Source organism: Leptosomus discolor, chromosome 2 (genome assembly GCF_034619465.1).
Source record: "Leptosomus discolor isolate bLepDis1 chromosome 2, bLepDis1.hap2, whole genome shotgun sequence".
Classification (NCBI taxonomy): domain Eukaryota; kingdom Metazoa; phylum Chordata; class Aves; order Leptosomiformes; family Leptosomidae; genus Leptosomus; species Leptosomus discolor.
In genome coordinates, this window is record NC_141392.1 from 86,857,330 (window position 1) to 86,879,660 (window position 22,331).

General features: G+C 37.9%; 1 protein-coding gene across 2 annotated transcripts in view; it reads left to right on the forward strand.

The window, feature by feature from the left end:
• The window catches only part of RNGTT (RNA guanylyltransferase and 5'-phosphatase), a 183,300-nt gene that overhangs the window by 139,832 nt on the left and 21,137 nt on the right, over window positions 1–22,331 (forward strand). For both annotated transcript variants that reach the window (XM_086461388.1, XM_086461389.1), the window contains one exon: window positions 11,114–11,180. In XM_086461388.1, coding sequence (XP_086317514.1) covers window positions 11,114–11,180 — 67 coding nt within the window. The remainder of the gene's footprint in view (window positions 1–11,113; window positions 11,181–22,331) is intronic.

Consider the following 22,331-nt stretch of genomic DNA (forward strand, 5'->3'; position numbering starts at 1 on the left):
GTCCCTGTTTCACTTGCACACCAGGGCAGCATCAATGAGCTCCAATCTAATTACGTGTTTTCTGATGAAGTATTTATCAGATTTGAATTCTCCCTCAATTGGCATAATTCAATCACTCCTTGTTCTTTTGTTATGAGAAATGAAATAAGAATCACCTGATCAATCTGTGGTTTGCCTTGCATTGTCAAAAGGATACTGGTACCAACTGATTTACTCGGTATACCTTATGCTGTGCTTCAGAGTGGTTTACAGTATTTTCTCTGAAAAGCTTTTGCGTCCATAATTCATCAAATTTTTGATATAGGGTAGGGTCACCTCCCTGGGATACAGAAGTGCCTTTTCCGTATTGCAGAGGAATTCTCTCTAGATTTGGCAAACCTGCAGAGTGGTCTGTTTTCTTTTGTTTGAAAGCGCTAGCTGCCAAAGTCTGGGCCTGCCACAAGGTCCTGCCACCCCTGGTGCAGCATACAGGGCACTGGGAAAACCAGAAAACTGTTGGAGCAGCTGTGCTGACAAATGAAGGGCAGAATGGGGGGAGATTATAGCCAGAAGAGACCACTTCAGCACAGTTTTTCTGCCAATTCTTTGTCATGGTTTTTCAGCAGTAACAACCTGTGTTAAGATCACTGAATATCTCCATTTCCAGACCTGCTCTGATGATTTAGAATAGCTGTGTGGGACAGAAGTTTTGTTTTATTTTATATTTGAAAAATAGAGAGACCGAGGACAAAGGAATGACAAAACCTCACATGGAAAGAAAGTTCAATGAGCTTCCAAGTCAAGCCTTTGAATGTTAGGAAATAGCAGAGTTCGAGTTGCCAGGTTGATATACATTATGATACATTCCTTAATTAAATGGGTAAGTACCTTTCCCTAATTCATACACACAGGAGCACATATCTTTCACCACAGAGGAAAGTAATGCTAAGGTTGTAGGGGTGATTCCAAGTATGGCATCAGCTTCCTTTCAAAGTGATGAAGTTTATAATCTGGCTAAAGTTGCCAGGCTTTGCTTCATAACTTGCTTCATCAGCAGACTTTCTCTGTTCATGACTTTTTTGGATTACTAATAAATATATTAAACAGTCTGTTACATAAATTGAATAGTCACTTGGCCTTTGCCAGGATGAAAATTGACCATTTATTCTGCCTGTCCAGTCTCTTAGTCAGAGTTTGATCCATAATGGTAAGTAGCCTCTTCCATATAAAAGTACTTACTGCCTAGTTTTATTTTTAAAAAATAAATTACTGTGGAAGACTGTAACAGAAGCCTTTCGGCAGTCTGAATCGATTATGTCAGTGTGGTGCCTCTCCTGTCCCCCACTCCTTTTTAAGCACTCTTTCATTAAAATGATCAAAAGAGAGGCAGATGCCGCCACAGTGTGAATGCAGGGGATGTGCAACCTCCTAAGTAGCACTGCCATGCGTGGCCAAGGCAGGCATGCTGAACAATGCTGTGCTAAAGGGTAGGACTCAGAGAAGTTTGCAAAAATTACCCTGTTTAGGTGTTAAAGATTGACTTGGGATTATTTTAATAACAATTCAGACTCTCCATATTAAGAAACATCAGAAATCTTGGGTATGTTGCATCAGAGTTTGGTGATTTATTTCACCTTAGTTACCGATAAATCCCCAGAGCTTTTCTTTTAGTACTTCTATTTCTGCAGGCATTTCATTTTGGTAGCTAAAAAAAAGTGTTCCTGACTAGGTGCCTTTATTTTTTTCAGTGGCAACAAACAAATCCACTAGCTTTTCAGCAGTCTCTCTGCCTTCCTTAGTTGCTCCTTGTATTTCCACGTGATCAAGTGAATCTACTGAATTTTTTTACTAGTTGTGCACTTGGATATATTTGAGATTTTTTTACCATTATCTCATTTATTTCTTCTATATCTCATTTGCTGTTAGAAATTAATTTTTCTTAAGTAGCTCCTGAGACACTTAAAATGTCTTGGTTTTGACTTCAAAAAAATCTGTAAATTAGGCTTCTTATTTTATTGAAGTCTCCTGATATAAAGCTTTGCATTGAACTGTCAATTCTTCACTTAATTCTGGGTGCTGAGTTTGCTAGTATTGTGGTCTCTGTTATATTTTAAAAGATGGCCAAGGTGAAAGGACCTTGTGGGATCCTAGACTAGAACATGGATTTACAGCGTTCCAGTGAATCCACTGCAGGGCTGCGTGAGTGCTCCGGCTTTGTGATACGTGGATAAACCTGGGCAGCACAGGCTGTGTCAGGCAGGTCTTTGAGTAAACTGGGAATAGTTCCTAGCTCCTGTTGTATATTTCAGTGAGATGAAAGGGATGATATTCAGAAAGAAAAATTGACGTTTACTAGCAGAAATAGATTCTAATAGTGAAATCTCTCAGACTACGTAATAATCTCCCAAGGGAAAAGGCAGGCAGCCTCATTTTTCAGATAATTTATGGCCAGCCTGGCCAAATTGCTCATTATAGTGCAGGGAATAATATTCCATTGGTGGAGGAATGCGCATGATTATTTAATGGGTACCTTTTGTTTCTACTTACTTTTCCTTTCTACTTTTTATGGATAAGTTACATGTAAATGTAGTCAAAATGCTTCTTTATGTGATTTGCCTGTAAGGCAAAGCTTGGACAATCATCAAAATATTATCAGCACAAAACATAAACGCAGCAAACAAAAGGAAATGCTTTTGGAAACATCTGATGTTGTGGTTTTATTTATAAAGTGCAAGAATGTTTCTTGAAAAATCTCCCTGTCCCTAGCATTTGTGTACAAACACCACCTCCGCCACTCCCCCACCGCTCCCCCCAAGAAAAAACCAAACCCAACTTGTTCAAAATTAACGCAAACTCAAACTCAACCCTCCTAACTCAAAGTAAGCCTTGATGTTGATCAGTTTATTCTTTTTGACCATGATCTAGAATTGCTTGTAGATCATTACCTCAAATATAAGGTCACTTCATTTTGCAGTTTCAAGCGCTCTAAATTTAGTTTTTATTTGGTTTAGTATATAACAGTGGTGATGTTAATCAGTGGAAGTATGTCTTTCAGGGATCAGTTACTTCCTAGATTCCTATTATCAATTGCCAATGACAGACAGTGATTTACTGTAGGGAATGATGTAGTTCAGTGAAGCCTTTCAAGTATTACGCACAGGAGCTTTTCCTATGAAGGGCAATTAACAGATAACATTGATATTTTTGCCTGAGTTACATGTGTTTCAGAGAGCAGCATGCTTAGTAATATGACTAATAACATACACTGTTGGACTACTACTGTGGTAAGGCTGAGGGTGTTAAATTCAAGTCTGTAGTTTGTGCTATCCACTGCATTTTTCCCTGTGAATATTACTTAGAATACAGTTTTATGTTAATTGCCATCACCATTAACTTGGCATGGGATATTCTGCAAATTCAGAATTCAGTGAATTAAAAGGTTTTACTTACATTTCTGTGGGTTTTTTTTTTTATTGCAGAGATGAATTTAGCATTATAAAATTGTCTTTTTTCGTAACACCTGATTGTTGTCCGTTTCCAACCTTTTTCCCCCTCTTGAGTTCAAACCTAGGGGTTTTTTGCATCTTTACTATGTAACCAGCTGTGCATAGTATCCCTTCCAGTTGCCTCATAGCTTTTTTCAATTTGTGCTCTAATTTGAATGTCCTAAATCAGATACACAATCTATTTGCCTGCTCTTTACCATGATTATTATACTAGAATAGCTTATATTTGTCCATGAAAAATGTTTTCTTGCATGACTGAGTAAAAAATTTTGTTAGAATATTTTCATAGCCTGAAAAAGTGGTTTGATAAATGCACTGTGGAAAGCAGGAGAGAGCTCTTCTGTCTTGCCTGTGAAGCCCCTGCTTTGCCATTGTCAATATTCTGCATGCAAGGTTCACTACTGCTTCTAGGAACCTTCATGTTCTTTGGCTCTTTGTACTTTCAGAATGAAATGAAGAGCATGTTGTTTGCAGACCATATATGCATGTCAGTTTAAATTCACAGGCTTATCTGTGCACTGGTATTAGCCTTTTCCAGAATTGTGTTGGATCCTTTTGTATACTTTTATATTTTGTAATACCTAGTATAATATTTTCATTATGTTATTCTTACATTAGTCTGTGAAATAAATTGATGAAATGATTAATATCTTGGAAAAAATTTAATGTAGGAAGTTAGTTCTTTCGACCCTAACATCAGTTTTTATAGTTCTCTGTTTATACTTTTCTGATTTTCTTTTCTTTCAATTTCATATTCCTAGAAAATACATAATTAGAGTTGAAAACCAATGGGGAATGATTATCATATGCAAGAAGCAAAATATAATTGTAATGTCACTGTAGTAGAATCCAAGTTATGGTTCAAGAGACTACTTAAGAAACTTCTCTTTCCATAGTTAAGATATTGCAGCACAATGCACAGTTTTCCCTTACGGTTTAAGTGAACACAGGATAAATATGGAATATTTATTATATTCTTCAGAGGACATCAGCAGCATCATATGAATATGGATGGTGTCCTTTCTGTTGTGTTATGATGTGTAATACTGGGATAATTTCTTTGCATAATGGAATACAAAATTTGTAAAATTATGTATAAAAGTTAGCTTTATCTTCAAAGACATATGTGAAAATTGTTCAAATAATGTTGGAAAATAGTTATTGAAATTAGATGTTGCTTCTGTTCTCAGATCTGTTTCTCTGTGTTTCTAACTTGAAACAGTTGTTTCTGCCTAAAATGTGCAAATGCATTTAGAGACAGTAAAAAGTGCATATAGAGCATAACAGTGAAATTCTTTGTATATGCTTATCACACAGAAGGTGCATTTTAAAATGAAATGTAAAAACATTCATACCATAACTAATATTAATCCCTATTATATAGTTATTTTAAATATGGGAGTTTAGAATGTAAGTGTGGTCACAGTGGTTTTTTGAAAATTTTATTTGACTGTACACTTTATATTTTAAGCAGGTTGTATTCAATTTTTGGCCTTAATCATCCACTAATGCATATGCTGAGATGTTCTTAGCAATAAAGATATGGGCGTGCAGAAGGGTCAGTAGCCCTATGGAGTGTCAAGATTGTTTTCTCTTTCAGTTTTTCTTCATGTCTATTCCACTCTTGACACATGTCTTCTCAGGATTGAAATCCTTTCACCAGCAATCTCTATGAAGACTGCAAATGTCTTTCCACAGCATATGAAGGATGAAGTTGTTAGATCAGTTCCCAGCCCCATTCTAGCTACTTGTTGCTGCTTCTGACTGTAAAGTGGAAGTAGTTCATGCATCTTAATCTTGTTGTCTCATTAGTCGAATTGGTATTCCTGTTTAATCATATCTGCCAGGGCAAAATACCTTCCATGCAGACACTAGGGGTGTTTTGGGTATCAGTCTACCATTCAGATCAAACAGAAGAAACCCTGTCCGATCTGGAGAGAGGTGAGTCAGGTTAGGAGAACAGACCATAGCAGGAGCTGCCCCTTGTCCTTTGCTGAAAGCAGTCACTTCCATCTGCACCATCATTAGAAATACAGACAGATACACACAGCTGTCATGCTGAGTTTTGGAAGTTTCTGCAGTCTTACATGCAATGAAGTATTTTTCTGGTTATGCAATATAACGACAAAGTCTTGTCACATCTAACAAAGTTTTGGTGGCAGGCTGTAGCACTTACCAAGCTCTTGATTTAAAACAAACACGAACTCATCTAGTCAGGCTTTTTGGTGGTTGCAAGAGCTAGTATAAAAGAAGCAGGCAACAGTCAGGAATAAAACCAGAAATATAGAGTCCAGTGATTTGATTTATGTGGAGTGATGAACTATTCTTCAACCATGATGTATGCCAAAATAAATTTTAGGATTACTTAACACAGATACCACAAGCTCCTATTTGATAAATTGTCATCAGTAATGGGATTTTGGTGAGCGTTCTTGTGGAAATTTAAGGAAGAAGTTACATATCCCGTTTCACAGAGGTAGTGAATAGCTGCAGCATTGCTATAGGCAGCTCTGCATGCCTCCCACTGCCTGTAAAAAAACCAGACAACTCAAGCCCATATGCCTGTTCATTGGTGGTTGTTTTCCTTCGACACGTTCCACCTTTACAATGCCCTTTTCCTTACCTCTTTTCAGCCCTTCTGCTGTACACATTGCATTTTTCACTCCATACTCCTTGCTTTCCAAGCCTGTCTGACCTCTGCGCTGTTGCCTAGAGCTTCGAATCTCAGTCTGTTCCTGCACGACAGGCCACCAGTCTTGCAACAGAGCAAGCGCAGGAGCTGCTGCCTCGCACAGGAGCAAGTTACCGCGTTCAGCTAATCTGCAGTAACTTGCTCCTGTGAGAGGTAGCGGCTCCTGGCTCCACCCTGCTCCTTTGTTTCTCTGCATGCTCTTTTCTGGAAACCTCCTTCCATAGTCTGCACAGAAGCACTAGGATCCAGACAGCCTAGAGGGAAACTCCCAACTGGTTCATTGTGTATGAATTGGTCAGAAGTTACGTTTTCAGCTCCACAGTTTGCATGGCGCTGTTTGATAGCTTGAGTGGACTTTCAAGGCAGCCCTTGGAGTCTGAAGGGGTCAGCATTTGGGGTTCAGGTCAAGTTGAAGTGGCATCCTCAAGGTATACATCCCGACAAGACACGGAGGAACTATTTGACACCTGCATTCTGCCTTCGCAAAGTACTACTTAACGGCTGGAGCACTGGTGTTTTGGTGAGCTGTGCCTGAATCTTTGTGAGAATATCTTGAAATACTTACCTTCTTCTTAACAGACAGCTCTTAGTGAGTTACCAGGAACAGACCACATGTGGAGAAGACGAAGCGATCAGGCTTCTTTGAAATGTGCTGCCCTCCTAAAGCCTATAGCCAACAGCTGCTCTACTTCCCATGGCCAAAGGTGGTAGGAAGGAGGTGACGGTACTGGGTCTGTCCCAGCCCTCAAAGCCAGGTCAGCTGTGCTCGGGGAGGATGAGTTCTGTGGTAAATTGGTCATTGCTGCTCCTGTAGCCCTAATCCACTAGTCTTTTCCAACCCAGAGCTGTGCCCCAATGTTTTCCAACCCAGAGGGCTACTTTGTCACTCCTCCATACCTCTCTCATCCCTCTTGTGTTCCACATTCCCTGCCGTCTCGTGCTGCCTTATTCCAAGCTTCCTTTCAGCCAAGCCCTTAATCCTGTCTTGTATTTATTTGCATTTAGTCCACTCGCATCACTGTTGCGACCACATTTTTTGGTTTGCTGTGCCTCACCGTGCCCACTCCTGCATCTTCCCCCACAAGCAGCAGGGTCTGGCTCCTGCAGCTCTGATTTTGAAAACATTGCGTACATTTTACATCCCAGAAAAGGCCAAATCTAGGATTCACAAGGCAGAAAATAGGGAATTTGGTGATAACTACATGGCAGCATTTTCTTGGTGCTGGAAAGACCTTGACATCATATTGGCACGAGTCAGAAATAGTTTATCCTGACACTTTTTGGATTTTTTATGCTGTTTGCATGGAACATAATGATACAGCCTTCATAGGCGTGTCAGGCTAGAAGTCTGCTCACTTGGGTGTATAGGACAGTAGTGCGGGGAGTGTAATGTTATGAATGCACAGCACAGCACATCTCAAAGAACCACTGCTTCTTGGAATGATGTTTCTTTCCTTCTTGCAGGAAAAAATGGGAATTGTGTTGATAATGTATTGAATGGAAGAGAATACAAATAAAATACACATCAATCTGTAAGCTAATATAATTATTTGAGGCAACTTTGTATATTGCTATATAAAAGTGAATTATTTTTTTTTTTAAGTGCCAGTAGGCATTTGCATTTTTGACAATTATTTCTCATAACTTCAAGGTAATTATTTGAATGTGAAATTCAAGGATTATAATTGTGCTGTGAAACTGTCACCACTGTTTCATAGGCTGGTATTGATTTTGGCCAATTACAGGTGATGTCCAGCTTTTAGCAGGGTTAGGTGTTGAGTACTGCTGATAGTGTTTGGAGAATAGAACTGTGCAAATGTGAAATTAGGTAAGAAGTAGAAGACTGACATTTTAAGAGAGCATTGGTGTAAGGAAACATAGAAGTGCTTATAACCAAACCTGCCTATGACTGGAAGGTCTTCAAAGGCAAAGAGTAATTAGTTGAGAGCATTAGGAGAGAATATCTGTATCAATTTAGACATATTGAAGTTTATGGTATAAAGTTAATTTTAGGTACTTAAAAATGCAGCCTGGTGTTGCGGTGAAGAACAGCTACGAGAATGGCTATGTATACGCTTGAACTTTCTGATTGGTGAGGAGTACATCTTAACGGTAATTTAGAGATCAGTCATGCTGAGTTCCTGTGGGTGAGATGGAGATTGGCACATACCCCTCTATCTTATCCCTCTCCTCCATGGCACGTGGTTCTTTGATACGGCCGCTGGTGGCTGCTGACGGGGCAGTAACACTCTTGCAGTAGCTTGGCCTATCCAGAGCCTCAGCAGTCACTTGTGAGTTTATACTAGTTGTGAGATTTGGAATTTTTTAATTGCTAGGCCAATTTAGGGACAGAAAACCAGACTATTTCAGGATAAATTATGATCACATTGTGATGCTCATTTCAACCTCATTGAGTGTTTACATGGAAGACTGACTGATTTTGCATGTTGGTGATATAATTTTGAACTTCAGAACTCAAGAGAAATATGAAAACTAAAGAAACAAAGAAAGCAACCTTTTATTTAGCAAGAGAGAGTTAGAAATAACTTCCTATTCCCTAAAATTTTTGTTAACATTGCCTTTTTGAAGAGCCATGTGAATAGAAATAAAAAATTATAGGTAAAATACTTTTCAGCTAAGGCAGTGAAAGGTGAATAAATAGCAATAAGCTTGTACTGTGTCAATGTCAATCTTATTAAGGAAGCCAGTTCTTGCAGTTTGTTTGCAGGTTTTGGGTATACATCAGTGATAGCAAGTTGAACGGTGTAGGCAGCTGTGTGGTCTTCTGGAAAGACCAGTCTTAAGGTTCCCTAGATGTTCATTACTTCTAACTAAAGCCATCCTAAAGACTCACAGTTTTAATGGTCCTACATTCCTATCCAGTGAAGAAAACAATGTGAAAAGTAACCACGTGGGGATAATCACACTTTGTGTCTTCTCCTTTTTTAAGTCTCTTACTAGAAATACAGCTAGCGTTTGGGTTTTTTTTTCTTTTCTGCCTTACAAAAATTATGTGCAGTTCTTTTTAAGAATACCTTTCTTGCTTTAAGGTGCCCCTCTCTCATATATGGTGACATACCCTGAATCCTTTTTACAGACTCTCTTGTAACGTTTTTCACTAATTACTTCCCATGTTTCTTTTCATTTAGAAAAACCTTAAATATTTTCTGAGTTTGCTTTATAGTCCTAGGAGAAGGTTTGATCAATATGCTGCCTTTTCCAACTCCAGACAATTGAGTTCTGAATAAATTTGACTTTTTGTGACTGAAAATGAGTTTAATACTTCTTCTGACTTCCATGTACTGTAGAACCCTTGTGAAACAGTACAGAGTCCAGCACACTGATTGGCAAAGAGAGGAAGCCACTTGCCTATCCATACTGACTGATCTGCTCTGATCCTTACTGATCTTCCCTTCCTTTGGGTATTTCTGTCAATGCCTAGGAAATTTTTATATACCATATCTAATTACAGAAGGATTTTTTGAAGATGATAAACAATTCAACCATTTCTTACTTAACTGTTCTATATATGTGAATGTTTCGACTTTGTTGTTTTGCTGCATTCCACCGATTCCTGCTGTTAGTGAACCAGTTTAAGATCATATAAGTATTGTCAGAACTGGGAGAATCAAAGTCATACTAAACTGTGTACAGTCAAAACAATTTACTGCCATCTAAGCTTCTGTTTTCTTTTCTTTATGAAAACAGGCCTGGCAATGGTGAGAAATTAGTTGAAAATTACGGATGGGTTATATGTAGAAAAAATACGTAACTCAGTGTGAATTAAAAGTGTATATATATATGCTCAAAATATAAGAAAGAGATGCCTTAGTATCAGACTTAAGCAGAATGATGCCTACATTTGTACTTCTTGCTGGTTATTTAGTTTAATTCATATGTGAGGCCTTATTACTAAAGGGAATGGAACGTGAAATTGAAGGAAAATATGAAATAACAAACACTTAATGAAAACTTGGAGAGTATGATGGGTTTTGAATGTCCCTTTAAATCAGAACAGAAACTCTTTCTAGGGTTCATCATCAAAAAATTTTCCTTATTATGGGGTGCCTGTATTTTAGTGCAACACTTTTAGAGCCTCTGAACTGGAGGGAATGACCACCGTGCCTTTGCTTAGCAAGAGAAACATCATGATTGTCCATTTTGAACAGCACAGTACTCTCCTACCATTTTTGCTGGCCAGTAATGTTCTTGTCTGCCTGTTCTAATGCTCCTCTGAGATTTGGAGTTTGTGTAGTAATAACACTGACTTGCGCAATATCTGCAGAAACCAAGCTAACTCTCTTCCAGGAGTACCAACAGTCGTTTGAGTCAACTTATCCCTCTGTCCCTCTGGATCTTGGTGATGTACGCAATGACTTCATAAAGAGTTGAAGAGAACAGCAGGCACAAACTGCATCCGGGGCTCTTTTTATTTAGACAACCATTAGACAATATTGCAGAGATTCTTTGTTATTTCTCTGCTTGTATTGATGTGATTTTTGTATTACTGTGCATACTTTTATTTACCCTAGTCTGTTTTAACTCTTAGGCCTGCTCTCTGAATGCATGTTTACTAGTCTTTCCTCTTGCTGTCCCTTTGTCTCTAATGGTCTCTAATAAACAGAAAAAGGCATATACCTGCCACTCTTCCATGTTACTGAGTGACATCCATCACAAAGAAACCTGTGAAATGATTTAGTTGAAGAGCTGCTTGCACTATAAACACAAATTACTGGTGTGCATCCATCTTTAATGCACACCTTTCCTTTTTTATGGTAGTTCAAATAGAATTGTGTGATCAGATTTGCAAGGATAGCTTTTGCTATCGTAATGAAGCTTGTTAACCGTGCTAGGGTTCAGTAACAACTATTGGAGGTGCAAAAAAACTTCTGGATGTAAAGTGGTATCTTAAAAGTGTTTGTTTTCATTTTTTTAGGCTACTCACCCAGAATGTTGGTCTTCTTTATGTTGGAAACTTTGACAGACCTTTTGCACAAATTAAGGTACGATTAATAAGCTGGGGGGAGGTGGCTATTTCAATTGTTCACTTCTGTATGATTTAAGTCTTGATCTAGAGAACTTCAAGATATCAGTACAGCTTCAGGAAAAATAATGGGAAATAATGCTACTTTGGTGATGTCTAACATATTCTGGGTTTGCTTTAGTTACATCTGTACTTGTCAAAGAAGCTTAGTTTTTCATACCATCTTTTGATTAATTTCGACCCTGGTTTAATTATCAGAAGGAAAATGTTCTTTTTTTTTTTTTCTTAGGTTACCTTGTCAGTGACATTTCAAAACAAAGCCACTTTGGAACTCTGTAATTCTTTAAGTGATCCTTGACAGGGCAGGCACTACAGTAAAAAGCGCAGATTGTTTTCTCAGTATTATTAGATTTATTATGAAAGACTCATATAATCAGAGGAAGATCATTTGTCTTTTATGACTTAGTATTTCTTTTCCTTCAGTTGAACTGTGATAGTTTCACATTTCTAATTGCCAGTTGCTAATAGTTATTGTCATGTCACTTGCAAACAAAAATGCTTTACAAGAATATATGGACTGATTTTGATGAGTTTCATTGGGATTTTTCTTAGGACAAAAAGAGGGAGGCATTAGCATGTCAAATCATTACACTGGGATGTGGAAATGTGGTATCTGTTTTAGAATGCTGAAATGTTCTCATGTCCCAGATGATACCTGTAATTACTACGTTCTGCACTCTTGGCAGCGTTGTTCCCTCCATCACGTGCACACGCTTGTGCCTCTCAGAATTTTAAAAGCCTTGGTTTTGTTTTACATCAAAATGAAACTTAATTTCTAAAACTCAGATGTGTTCCTTTGCATCCTTAATTATATTACTACAGAACAGTATTCCCAACTGTATCTAGCAAATACTTGCTTTTTATAGATTAAAACTTAGTACTGTTTTAAAATTACTTTAAAATAACAGATGCATGCTTTTCATCTTTCTCTTCCTTTTCACTCATCTGCCCCATTTCTACATGTATGTTACTCAGTTTGGCTAACAATCAAACAATTTAACTGTTTCTTGCATGAAACATCTTGCCAGACGTTTCATCACAAATAAGCTTGTATATTTTTGGTGATAACTCTTCAGAATAGTGCTTGTTTAAATGCTTTATGAAAGTTCTGTCACACTGTTCTCCTCTTACAAATGAGGCCCCATTCCAGCCCTCACCTGCCCCATCCACTTCTAATAAAAAGCAGCAAAATGGGGACATTTTGCCCATGATTGGAAAGAGTTTGTAAGTTCACTGAGTGGATTTGAGAGAGGAGAGGTGCATACTGCTCATGTTTTCAGTCACTTGCAGTCAGCAATGGTACTCCTCCCATCACTTGTGGCCACGAAGAGGCCCTTCTGCTCACAGGGCAGCTGCAAAGCAGACACTGTGCAGGATTAGACTGCAGGAGTGAGTGTCATATCACTAGCAAATGCTTAGGGAAAGAGTGCAAAATACAAAGTACACATCCAGTTTCCTGCAACTTCCATGCAGAGCCTTCTGTGATGGGAGTTGTGTCTGCATCCTGGTACTTAATAGGCTCAGTTGGAGCTTCCTCCCTGAATGTGCCTAAGGGATTTTCCACTAAATTTTCCACATACAAAGCCATACTATCACTGTGAGTTAGGGTATTACTTTATTTCTTTTAAACCTGTTGGCTAATAATTCATTTTGGTTCGATCTATGCCTTATGTCAGGAAAAATAGTGAGCAGTCATTCTCTATTCCAGACTTTATATTCTCTTCCACAGTACCTCAATCTTACATCTTCCAAGCTACAAAAACTTAATCACTCCCTGTATGCAACCATTCAGTACCTCTAATCAACACAGGTTTTATTCTTTGTGCCCTTCTGTATATCTACTGTATATCTACTTTTTTAAGGCAGGGAATGGCATATTAGTCAAGGTATGGGCACAACAACGTTTTCTGTTCTGTTTGCTGTTCTAACCTTAGATATGGTACAATGCTTGATGAATATCTGACATACATTTGAGTAGGTTACTGTTAGACTTTCTGGCAATATATGGCTGGTGTAATCTCATGCTAAATGTTGTGTTTGCCACAGAATAGGTAATGTGGTTATTCAAAATAACTTTCAGTTACTACCTAGGAAAAACAAAGTGTGTTATGCACTAGATTACTGTAGATTACATAGACATCTTTGAATAAGGCAATTCCACAAGCTTGTACTCTCTAAAACATGATTTGTTTTTGGAGCTACAGGCATATACGTGGGCATATATTTGCACACCACTGCTTTGCTTTGTTTCCAATGCTAAAGGTAATCCTGAAATGGAAAGCTGCCTCAGGGTCATCTCTTCTTTAGCTTGTGTTATTAGCTGCAACTGTGAAATGGTGTGCAGTTAGCAAAAACGATAAGCTTTTTTAATTGCGGTTCCTATCTGATTGCTTGGAGATTCTAGAAAGATGTTGGCCACATGACAGCAGGAGGAATTGGTAGAGTGATGGGGTTGCACCCTCTTAGAGATCTTCAGGACCAAAAATGGGGAGTAATAATTCACAGTAAGAGTTGATGCTGTGAAAAGAAGTGTACGTACTCTGGAGATACACAATGGTCTATTGTAATGGCTGATGCAAGTTTTGTTCATTCTTCCTCCAGCAGTTCTTCAGGTCTTTCATACACAATGGTTAAGGATTCCAGCAGTTAAAAGACCTGTGAATCACACTTGGTCCTGGAATAAGGCAGAGTCTTTGTAACCTTTTAGTTCAGATATGCTTTTGCTCACTGTGTGATAGATTGGTCTCTCTCATTATGTAAATTACCCATGTTCAATTGCAAACATCCCAAGTATTATGTATTCTATTAAGATACGACTTTTCTTGCCAAACATGTGCATTAAGGAATGCCCCAAATCACTACACTTCTCTGTCAGTGTAGATTTGTTACTCAAAGTGAACCATTATTATACAGCAGTACACCCAATGCATTTTAGTGTTCTTTCAATTGGACAAATAGGAATGTTACCAAGCCTTTGAAATATTCATAGTAAACATATAAACTGCCATGCTAGTACTCATAAATTCATGTTTCAATTTATGTGCATTTCTAAAACTGCAAAGAGAAACTCCTTGTCAAAGTATCCCTTTCCCAAAAGCAAACAAGTTTGATTTTCCAGAACTGTGCAGAAGATAATTGCACCAGCGTCTTTGATGACGAAGACTGTAGGTGGCAAGTCTGGGAAGAGATTTTGAAGTAAGAACATCTCTTCTAGGATGATTTTTCTATGTCTGTCTTTCTCATATGCAATAATTCATTAATATTTATATATATTAATATTTATAATGTTTCTGAGACATAGATGAACTGGTAAGATTAACCGAAATTACCTGATCATCTTCCTCCTGACTTGCTTTCAGTGGTATCAGTGGTAGTGCTTGATAGATGTTTGATCTCTGTACTTCATTATACAAAAGAAATGTGAAGCATTCACTCCTCAAGCTTTTGAATCCTGTATCTGGTAGCAGATAGATTAGAAGAAATGGAAAAAAGTGTGTTTTCCTGGCTAGAGAGACCTGCCTGGAACTTGTCCAATAATCTGCCAGTTCATAATTATTGCAAGATTTTGTATGTTGCTACTTTGAACAGTTTGTGATACAGAACTTTTAAGTTATTGCATAGTGTTTGTGATTGCTTTTGTTCAAGGGTAATATTCAGTGAGTTTCAGTAAGTTCAGTGGCTTATAAAAATGATGGCTGTCTCAGCTGCTGAGAGTTCTAAATTAAGTAATGATTTGAAAGTGAAATTCACTGTGGCAATGAATTCTCATTTTATTTCCAGGGTACTGTTCTTTAAGGTTATATTGAGGGAATTGATTTCATAGAGGGTACTTCCTCTTAATAATTTTATTTTGTTTCTAAATGAAATTATTCTAAATTATTGTTTATTTCTAGTGTCCATTCAAAAGCGTTGTAGAACAGATTCACTATAAATGTTTACTTTTTGTATCTTTTCCCATTTAAGTAGCTATGTTAGTAGTAGTAGTTACTGTCATATACTTCTGCATTCATTCAAAGAACTTTGGAGCAATTTAGCAGTTTGCAGCTTTCTTTAGATCTTAAGTGGTTATATTTATTAAATAGCTCTTGGACACTGAATGAAACAAAAAAGGTTTCTATAACCGACAAACTTGATCTGCATGATAAGGTATTGGCATCAGCTTGAACTAACTGACAAACTTTCTTAAATCTATTTACATTAAATATTGTTGGCATTCTTTTACTAACAATGAAGCTATTAAAGCAAAAATTTTATCATAAAAATGTTTGTGTTTTTTAAATGTGGCTAAATCCACTGTCCCAGCATACATAATAGTCATCTGATGGAAGGGTATGTTTTAACCTGTTTACAAAGTTAAGAGCAAGAAGTCTTCATAACATGTATGGCATGTTGTTTTTAAAATAGAGATATGATTATGTAGATTAGAATCAAAGCTTAGCTACGCTATATCCGGTAAGTATAACTATAAAGAAAATTATATTCCTTACTCAGTTTATTAGGACTGAAAGTTTTTGCAGTTCAGTTCCTAGTTGCTCCTGGGATTAGGGGAAACTGTTCGGTACACTATGTTCTCCGTTATTAATCAGTAATGAAGCTTCTGGCAGTCTTTACTATTTAGCTAATGACTGGTTTCATTTTGGGCTCTTAACACATTAAATTACCATTTAAATAAAGATTAATTACTGCTATTTTATTTTTAGTATTTTAAGAGTAGTTATTAAAAAGTTTCATAATAAATACTACTTTGTTCAAAATAGAATTGTTTGATTTAATAGAATATGAGGACAGTTATGATGAAAAAAGTATTTTGGAAATAGTGGTGTGTTCTTAGTATTTAGTTTCTGTGGTGGGATCCCAGTGGAAAGATTCTGAAAGTTTTAAGTTTGCTTCTGGGGACTTTGCTGCTGTAGTTACAGTAGTCTTGCTGCACGGACTAGCAAGGAATTGAGCTCTCTACTCTGACCTGCAGCTCAGTAGCTGTTACCTGTGATTTTATTAAACTTGAGAATAGTATTGCTGATTGCTGAGACAGCTAAACCTAGCACCTACACTCCAGGACTGCAGTTTGGTTTTAAGCTATTATTTGCCCAGCTGCCTCATTTTCCCTCAGCAAATATACTTTTAACTTAAAACATGATAAAGCATAGTGAAGTTCTGCCAGAGGGAGGCTTTGCAACAGGTAATCACCCTAGAGTAATTTCTCTGATCATATCACATCAAAACCAGTAGACCCTGCAGATACAAATCCATCCACCTTTACTTTAAGATCCTCAGGCAACTTATCAGCGCCTCAGAGAATTTACTTTAACATTCCCAAGAGCTGAAATGTCTTCAACACAGCTGCTTTCCCTTTGCCCAGACATAGAGTCTGAACTGTTGTCTGAGAACCAGGCTAGACCTCATTCATGACTCCTTCAGCAATATCTAACATCTGTAGATGATTACTGAAGTGATTGGCCACAATTTACCAAACAATCTTTTCCTGAAGGAAGAGGGCAAAGGCATGAATTGGTGAACTGGCTGCTTTCAAGAGCTTATTTCTTAAGCTGGGGTAACCTGCTGGTTTCTTGACAAGCTGGTGTGTTTTTCTTCCCTGAATGACAATGACTTCTGCTACCAATTAGTGATCCCAAAGCTGGGTGGACTGCCACTGTCTAGTCACAGAGGACAGTTATGGAGCACCTTGTTTAGGGTACAGGTCTTCAGACTACAAATTTAGGAGGAGAATTAGTCCAGCTTTCCTGACAGAGTACAACATGGTCTGTACAGTCTTTTAGCAAAATACGTGTAAAAGTTTTCCCTCTGTGCCTCTTGACAGCCAGTAAGAGTATGTTGGTGCCCTGATTATTTGGCGCTTTGCTTATTGGACTTTCCTAAATATTGATAGAGGTTTTTGCTTTCATACCACCGCAGGAAAGGATTTCTAGTTTATCATGAAGTCATAATCTGAGTTTTGTTTCTGTTGCCTGTCTCCCCTTCTTACTAATTTGTGCTGTTAGTGTATCACATGTGATACGAAATGCCATAGAATAAAACATAAGGATATCACGTCTTCAGTTTGAATAAAAAGACAAATACAGTCCTAGAGCATCTCTGGAGTGAGACATTCCTGAGAAAAAGGAAATACAGGTTTATCTGTAGGTGTTTGATTCTGGTTGCTCATGTTGAAGACAGATGATTTCAAACTGAAAGAGACACCACTGGGTTGAACGGACACCTGTCAAATTAAAGAAAAATAGTGGTAACTTGCTTGGTTAGTTTAGCAAGATAGTATCAGAGAAGGATTATTTTGTCTTCATATTAGCAGAGTTAACGCGGGCAGTGAGGGGAAGAAGGGGAGATTATTTTGAACTAGGAAAGTAACGATAGGAGAATAAATGGATTATGCTGGACAGAAATAATTTTATTCTGAAAGCTGAAGAATACTTTTGAGAACTCCAGATCCAGATGTAACTTTCACTAGGAACAAACGCCTTCACAGAGTTGAGAAGGAATGTGATAATTACATGATTTGATGACTGTGAAAGAAGAAGATAAACTCAGATAATCGGAGTCCCTACGTTTCATTAAACACAGTCACTCTGAATTAAAACTGAGGATAAAGCTGTATAATATTCTACCTCTTCTGAAGTTCAAATTATATCTTTAGGATAAAGTAATCAACATTAACAGCCTCCCAACAGAACTGGTGGGTGGCTCTAATGTTTTGTAGAGTTTTGTGGGATGTTGAAGCAGGTTGTTCATGTCTTGCTGGATGTGGAAGCTGCACTGGGCATCACTGGAATTGCTGCTATCGGGCTGTTGAGGAGCTGCATAAGGAAATCCTTTTTCTTATTCTGTTTGTCTTTTGTGGAAACCACCTATATTTGTGCGTTGTGCAGGAGTCAACACATGGAAACAGTTTTAGCACCAACACTTAAAAAGTGGGGCTGATTGCCAGGTAATCTTTCAAAATAAATTTCTCAATGGAGTGGGAATTTAAGCTTTGTTCCAAATGTTTATCGTTAGAAGCTGACAATGTACAGCCTTCTCATGGGAAGTCATACTGAATGCTGAGATAATGCCTTCTGGTGCCTGAACCTGTCCTTCTTTTCCACTTATTCCTGTCTTCTGCAGTGGTTTCACATAAAGGACTGGGTCAATTTCAACATCTTTGTTTTTATCTTCAGGGTGCTCGCATGGTCTGGTATACATTAAAAGTTACTGGGCATAGGGTTACAGGCTGTGCTTGCCCTCCTCAGGAATGCAGGAAGGTTTAACATTAAAAATAAAGTTCATTTTCAGCAGCAAGAGGGTTTTCAGGATGGCAGCCTAGGACTTGAAGTGAACCTGACGGAATTTGGAGCGGTTACACATCTTTCTATCTTCTGTCCCGAGTTCAAGGTGCCTTTCTTTGACTTTGTGTCCTAAACAATAATCTGAATGTATTAAAAAACAAAATGCTGAATTTCTGACAGCAGTAACAGAAACTCTGAGAGGGAGTAAACTATCCTACCCACTTAGTTTATATCTTGTAAAGAAGATGAGGCAGGTGCTAGAGAGAATTTCCTGAACAAACTGCAAGTTAGAAACTTGTAAGGTGCTAGCAAGAAATCACCCACTGCTCATTCCTAAGATACGTGTTTGTTAAAGGCAACAAATTTAGCTCATATTGAAATAGGATACTTTTAAACCGTTACTTGGAGGGTTAATTAGGACAGGAAAAAGCGTACGGCTTAATTCTTTATCCCTTGACTTCCTTTCATTTCTCTACATCTTGACATTCTTTGTTGCAGCTTTTCTCAAAAGCAATTGCAAACTCTTAAGGGCAAGGGGTCCTGACTGCCTGTGTGTTTGTTATAGTCCCTGGAATGTTTGAGCCCTCAGTCCTGCCTGGGAATTTAGACACCAGTAGTATAAACATATAGTAATATATTTATGTGTGCATTTATATTACAGTAAATGCCAGCATACAGTGGGCATATTTACTCTCTATAGACACGTTGAGGGGAAAAAAAAACCTAACAAAAAAAGTAAAAATATATCCTTGGAACTGGTGATGTAAACAGAAAAAGAAAAACAACTAGAAAATCTGCATGAGCACTGCAAAAACTGAAGCAGTGATTTTGTATGCTGTCACAATTGCTGCCCCTAAGAACAAAATGTTAATGAGCTATAATTTATAAATTTGTTCTGTTCTGATGGATCAGATAGTCCCCATTTTGCTTTTTGTCATGATTATGCCTATGAATTCAGTTAAAAAATTTGTTCTTTGTAAAGCATGTGGTGTTCCATAGAAGTCCACAGAATTAGGAAGATTACCTCTGCAGTTTTCTGTTGTTGCTGCCAATAAGATAGAATAATTGGTGCTTGGTTTTGGACTATGATTATATTTTTTTGGGGCAGCTTTTGCTATTTCGGCTCCTAGTAGGTTTTTTTGAAAATCAATCCAAGTTTGTTCTTGCTAAGCATGGGGTAAATTAAGCCTTCTGGAAAGGTTAAAATAATAGCTAATTGATTGTAGATCTTAATTTATTGGGGTTTTGTTTTAGTTATCTATTTACTTCTGTATTAACTGTTTAAGAAAAAAAAAATCTTCAAATGCTTTTAATGAGTATTGTAAAAATGAACAGATTGCAATTTTTTAAGCCTTCCATTTCCTGGGCTTTGGAATACAAATACATCTAGCAATAGAAAATCAGTATGATAATACTTCGTTTCTCAAAAAGCTTAGAAAAAACAAGTGCTGACAAGGGAACCTTGTGAAGTCCAAGAGAAGCAGATGCCGGGTTGTGCACCAGAGACAGAGCAACCTGGAGCCTTGACTGGCTGCGCAGCAGCTCTGCAGAAAAGCACCCCAGGGCCGTGGCGGCAAGAAGTTGAACGTGAGCCAGCTGTGTGCCCTTGCACTGGTAAAGGCCAACCGTACCCTGGGTTGTATTAGCTAGAGCAGAGCCAGCAGGTCAAGGAAAATCACTGTTCTCTGCTGAAGCATTTTTGAGACACATCTGGCATAACTGTGTGCAATTCTGGACTCCCCGGTGCAAGAGAAATTGCCCCACTGGAGCGATTCCTGGGCGGGGGTCATGATGAAGGGTAGAGCATGTGGCCTATGAGGAGAGGTTAAAGAAATTGGGTTGTTTAGAAGAAAAGGGAAGAGGGGGGACTAATTGCAATCTTCCATTACCTAAAGCGAAACTGCAGGAAAAGAGCCAGACACTTTCTCAGAGATGCTTGGGGAAGAAGAGGGAAAATTCCAGTTGGATGTAAGGAAAAAATTTTAACAGTGAGGTTGGTTGGACATGGCAGCAGGTTGCCTGGAAAGACTGTAAAATCTCTGTCTGTGGAGATTTTCAAAATTTAACTTGATGTTAACCCAGCCTGAAGCAGGAGGTTGGATTGGATGATGGCTGGATGTCCCTTCTAACCTGAATTTTTCTGGTTCTGTGACATTCTAGAGTTATAAGCAGTCACCTCTGTGAAATATAACTAGTTCTTAAGGATATAGAAAACTGCCTCATTTATTGTGTTTATTGTGGACTTGCACAGTTGGTTGTTTCTGAGCCTCCACTGTTACTGATTGGATGGAGCTTAATTTCAGTCCATGATATTAACATACAGTAGACCAGTCAGTCCTTCCTCCTTATCTTTTCCTATGCCTGCAATCATAACTTGCTTATTCAAAGCTTTCAATACTTTCATTCTTAGTATCTCTTTTTTTTTTTTTCTTGTTAAATGTTTACCTTTTAAATGGCTGTTTTTCTCATATCAAAAATATGAAAAGATGCGTCTTTTTTTTCCATTAAGAGGTAAAATTGCATTACCTTACAGAGATGCTACGGTCCTCTTCCAAAGAACATGCTGTGTTTTCTTTGCTAAAATATTTATTTAGAAGAAGATAGGCGTGAGGTTTTTTTCCTTTGAAGTCAGTCGGCAGCTATTTTCATGTAATGAGACAGTACAGATTTTTTTTAATGGAGTGTGTGGTGTATGTTGAAAATAAAGCGTCTTTGGCTTAAACTGAAAATCTGTGAGCATAACTGGAACCGAGAGAAGCTGGTGTTCTCAGGAATGCCTCTAGAACTTATGAGGTTTATAGATTATTCAGAGCCATATAACTAATTTTAAAAGAATTCTAGCAAAGAAGAAAAGAAATTGGAATTCAAAACACTGTCTAGATCAGTAGCAAAGCTCCAGAGTAACAGTTTGTAAGAAGAGCAGCCAGTAGGTAGCTGTTAGATGTAAACACACCGAGGAGACTTGTAAATGCGTGAAATGGGGTGTAACTGTTGTGCTCAATGGGTATTGGTAAGGGAAGACGAGTGCGTAACAGTGTATAACATGGGACACCTGAGTACTGTAGAAACAAAACTTGCATATTTGCTGGGAAGACATGGTCATGCTACCTAACATTCATACCTTCCTGCCTCCTCCAGTCTTGTCTGTGGCCCCTGTTCCAGCAGCAACACTGACCTACAGTGACTCTCAGGAAAAGCCTCCAATATTAATTCCTAAGGCCATTCATATTTTCTTCTTCAGTTCTTTGGTTGGAGTACTTTTGTCATAATACCTATGAGATTAAGCCAACCAGCAATTTTTGATCACATTAGGGGTGGTTGATTTGGAGTTTCTTGGTTTGTTACATTTGATGAATAATGAGGTTTTAAGCCAGCAGTGGCTAAGATATGTGCCATCAGACTTAATTTTCTTTTGTTTTTTTTGTTGGAGCATTCCTCCTTCTTGAATTCATCTGCTCTCTTGCCTTCCTGGTAATTTTCCAAATGTTTACTTCTGACCCCATACAGATACTATTCAGAGAAGTACAGTCATACAGAAAACTGGATTTTCAAAGAGATAAGCAGATTTTGCTTACAGTAGCTTTCCTGTGCCCAGTGGTATGAAAACATAAGATGATAAATGTGGGCATTAGGACATGCAGATTATATCTCATTAAAATAACACATTAATAGACAGTTTATTTTCCATATTGAAAAGATGGAAAAACAAAAGGGCTAAGCTGTATCTCTGAACCAGAAAGTTATTGCTCACTACCAACTAAAAATTGTTGAGAAAGATCGTGGGAATGAGAGGTTTATTCTAGCATTAAATGAGCATAGATAGTGCAGATATT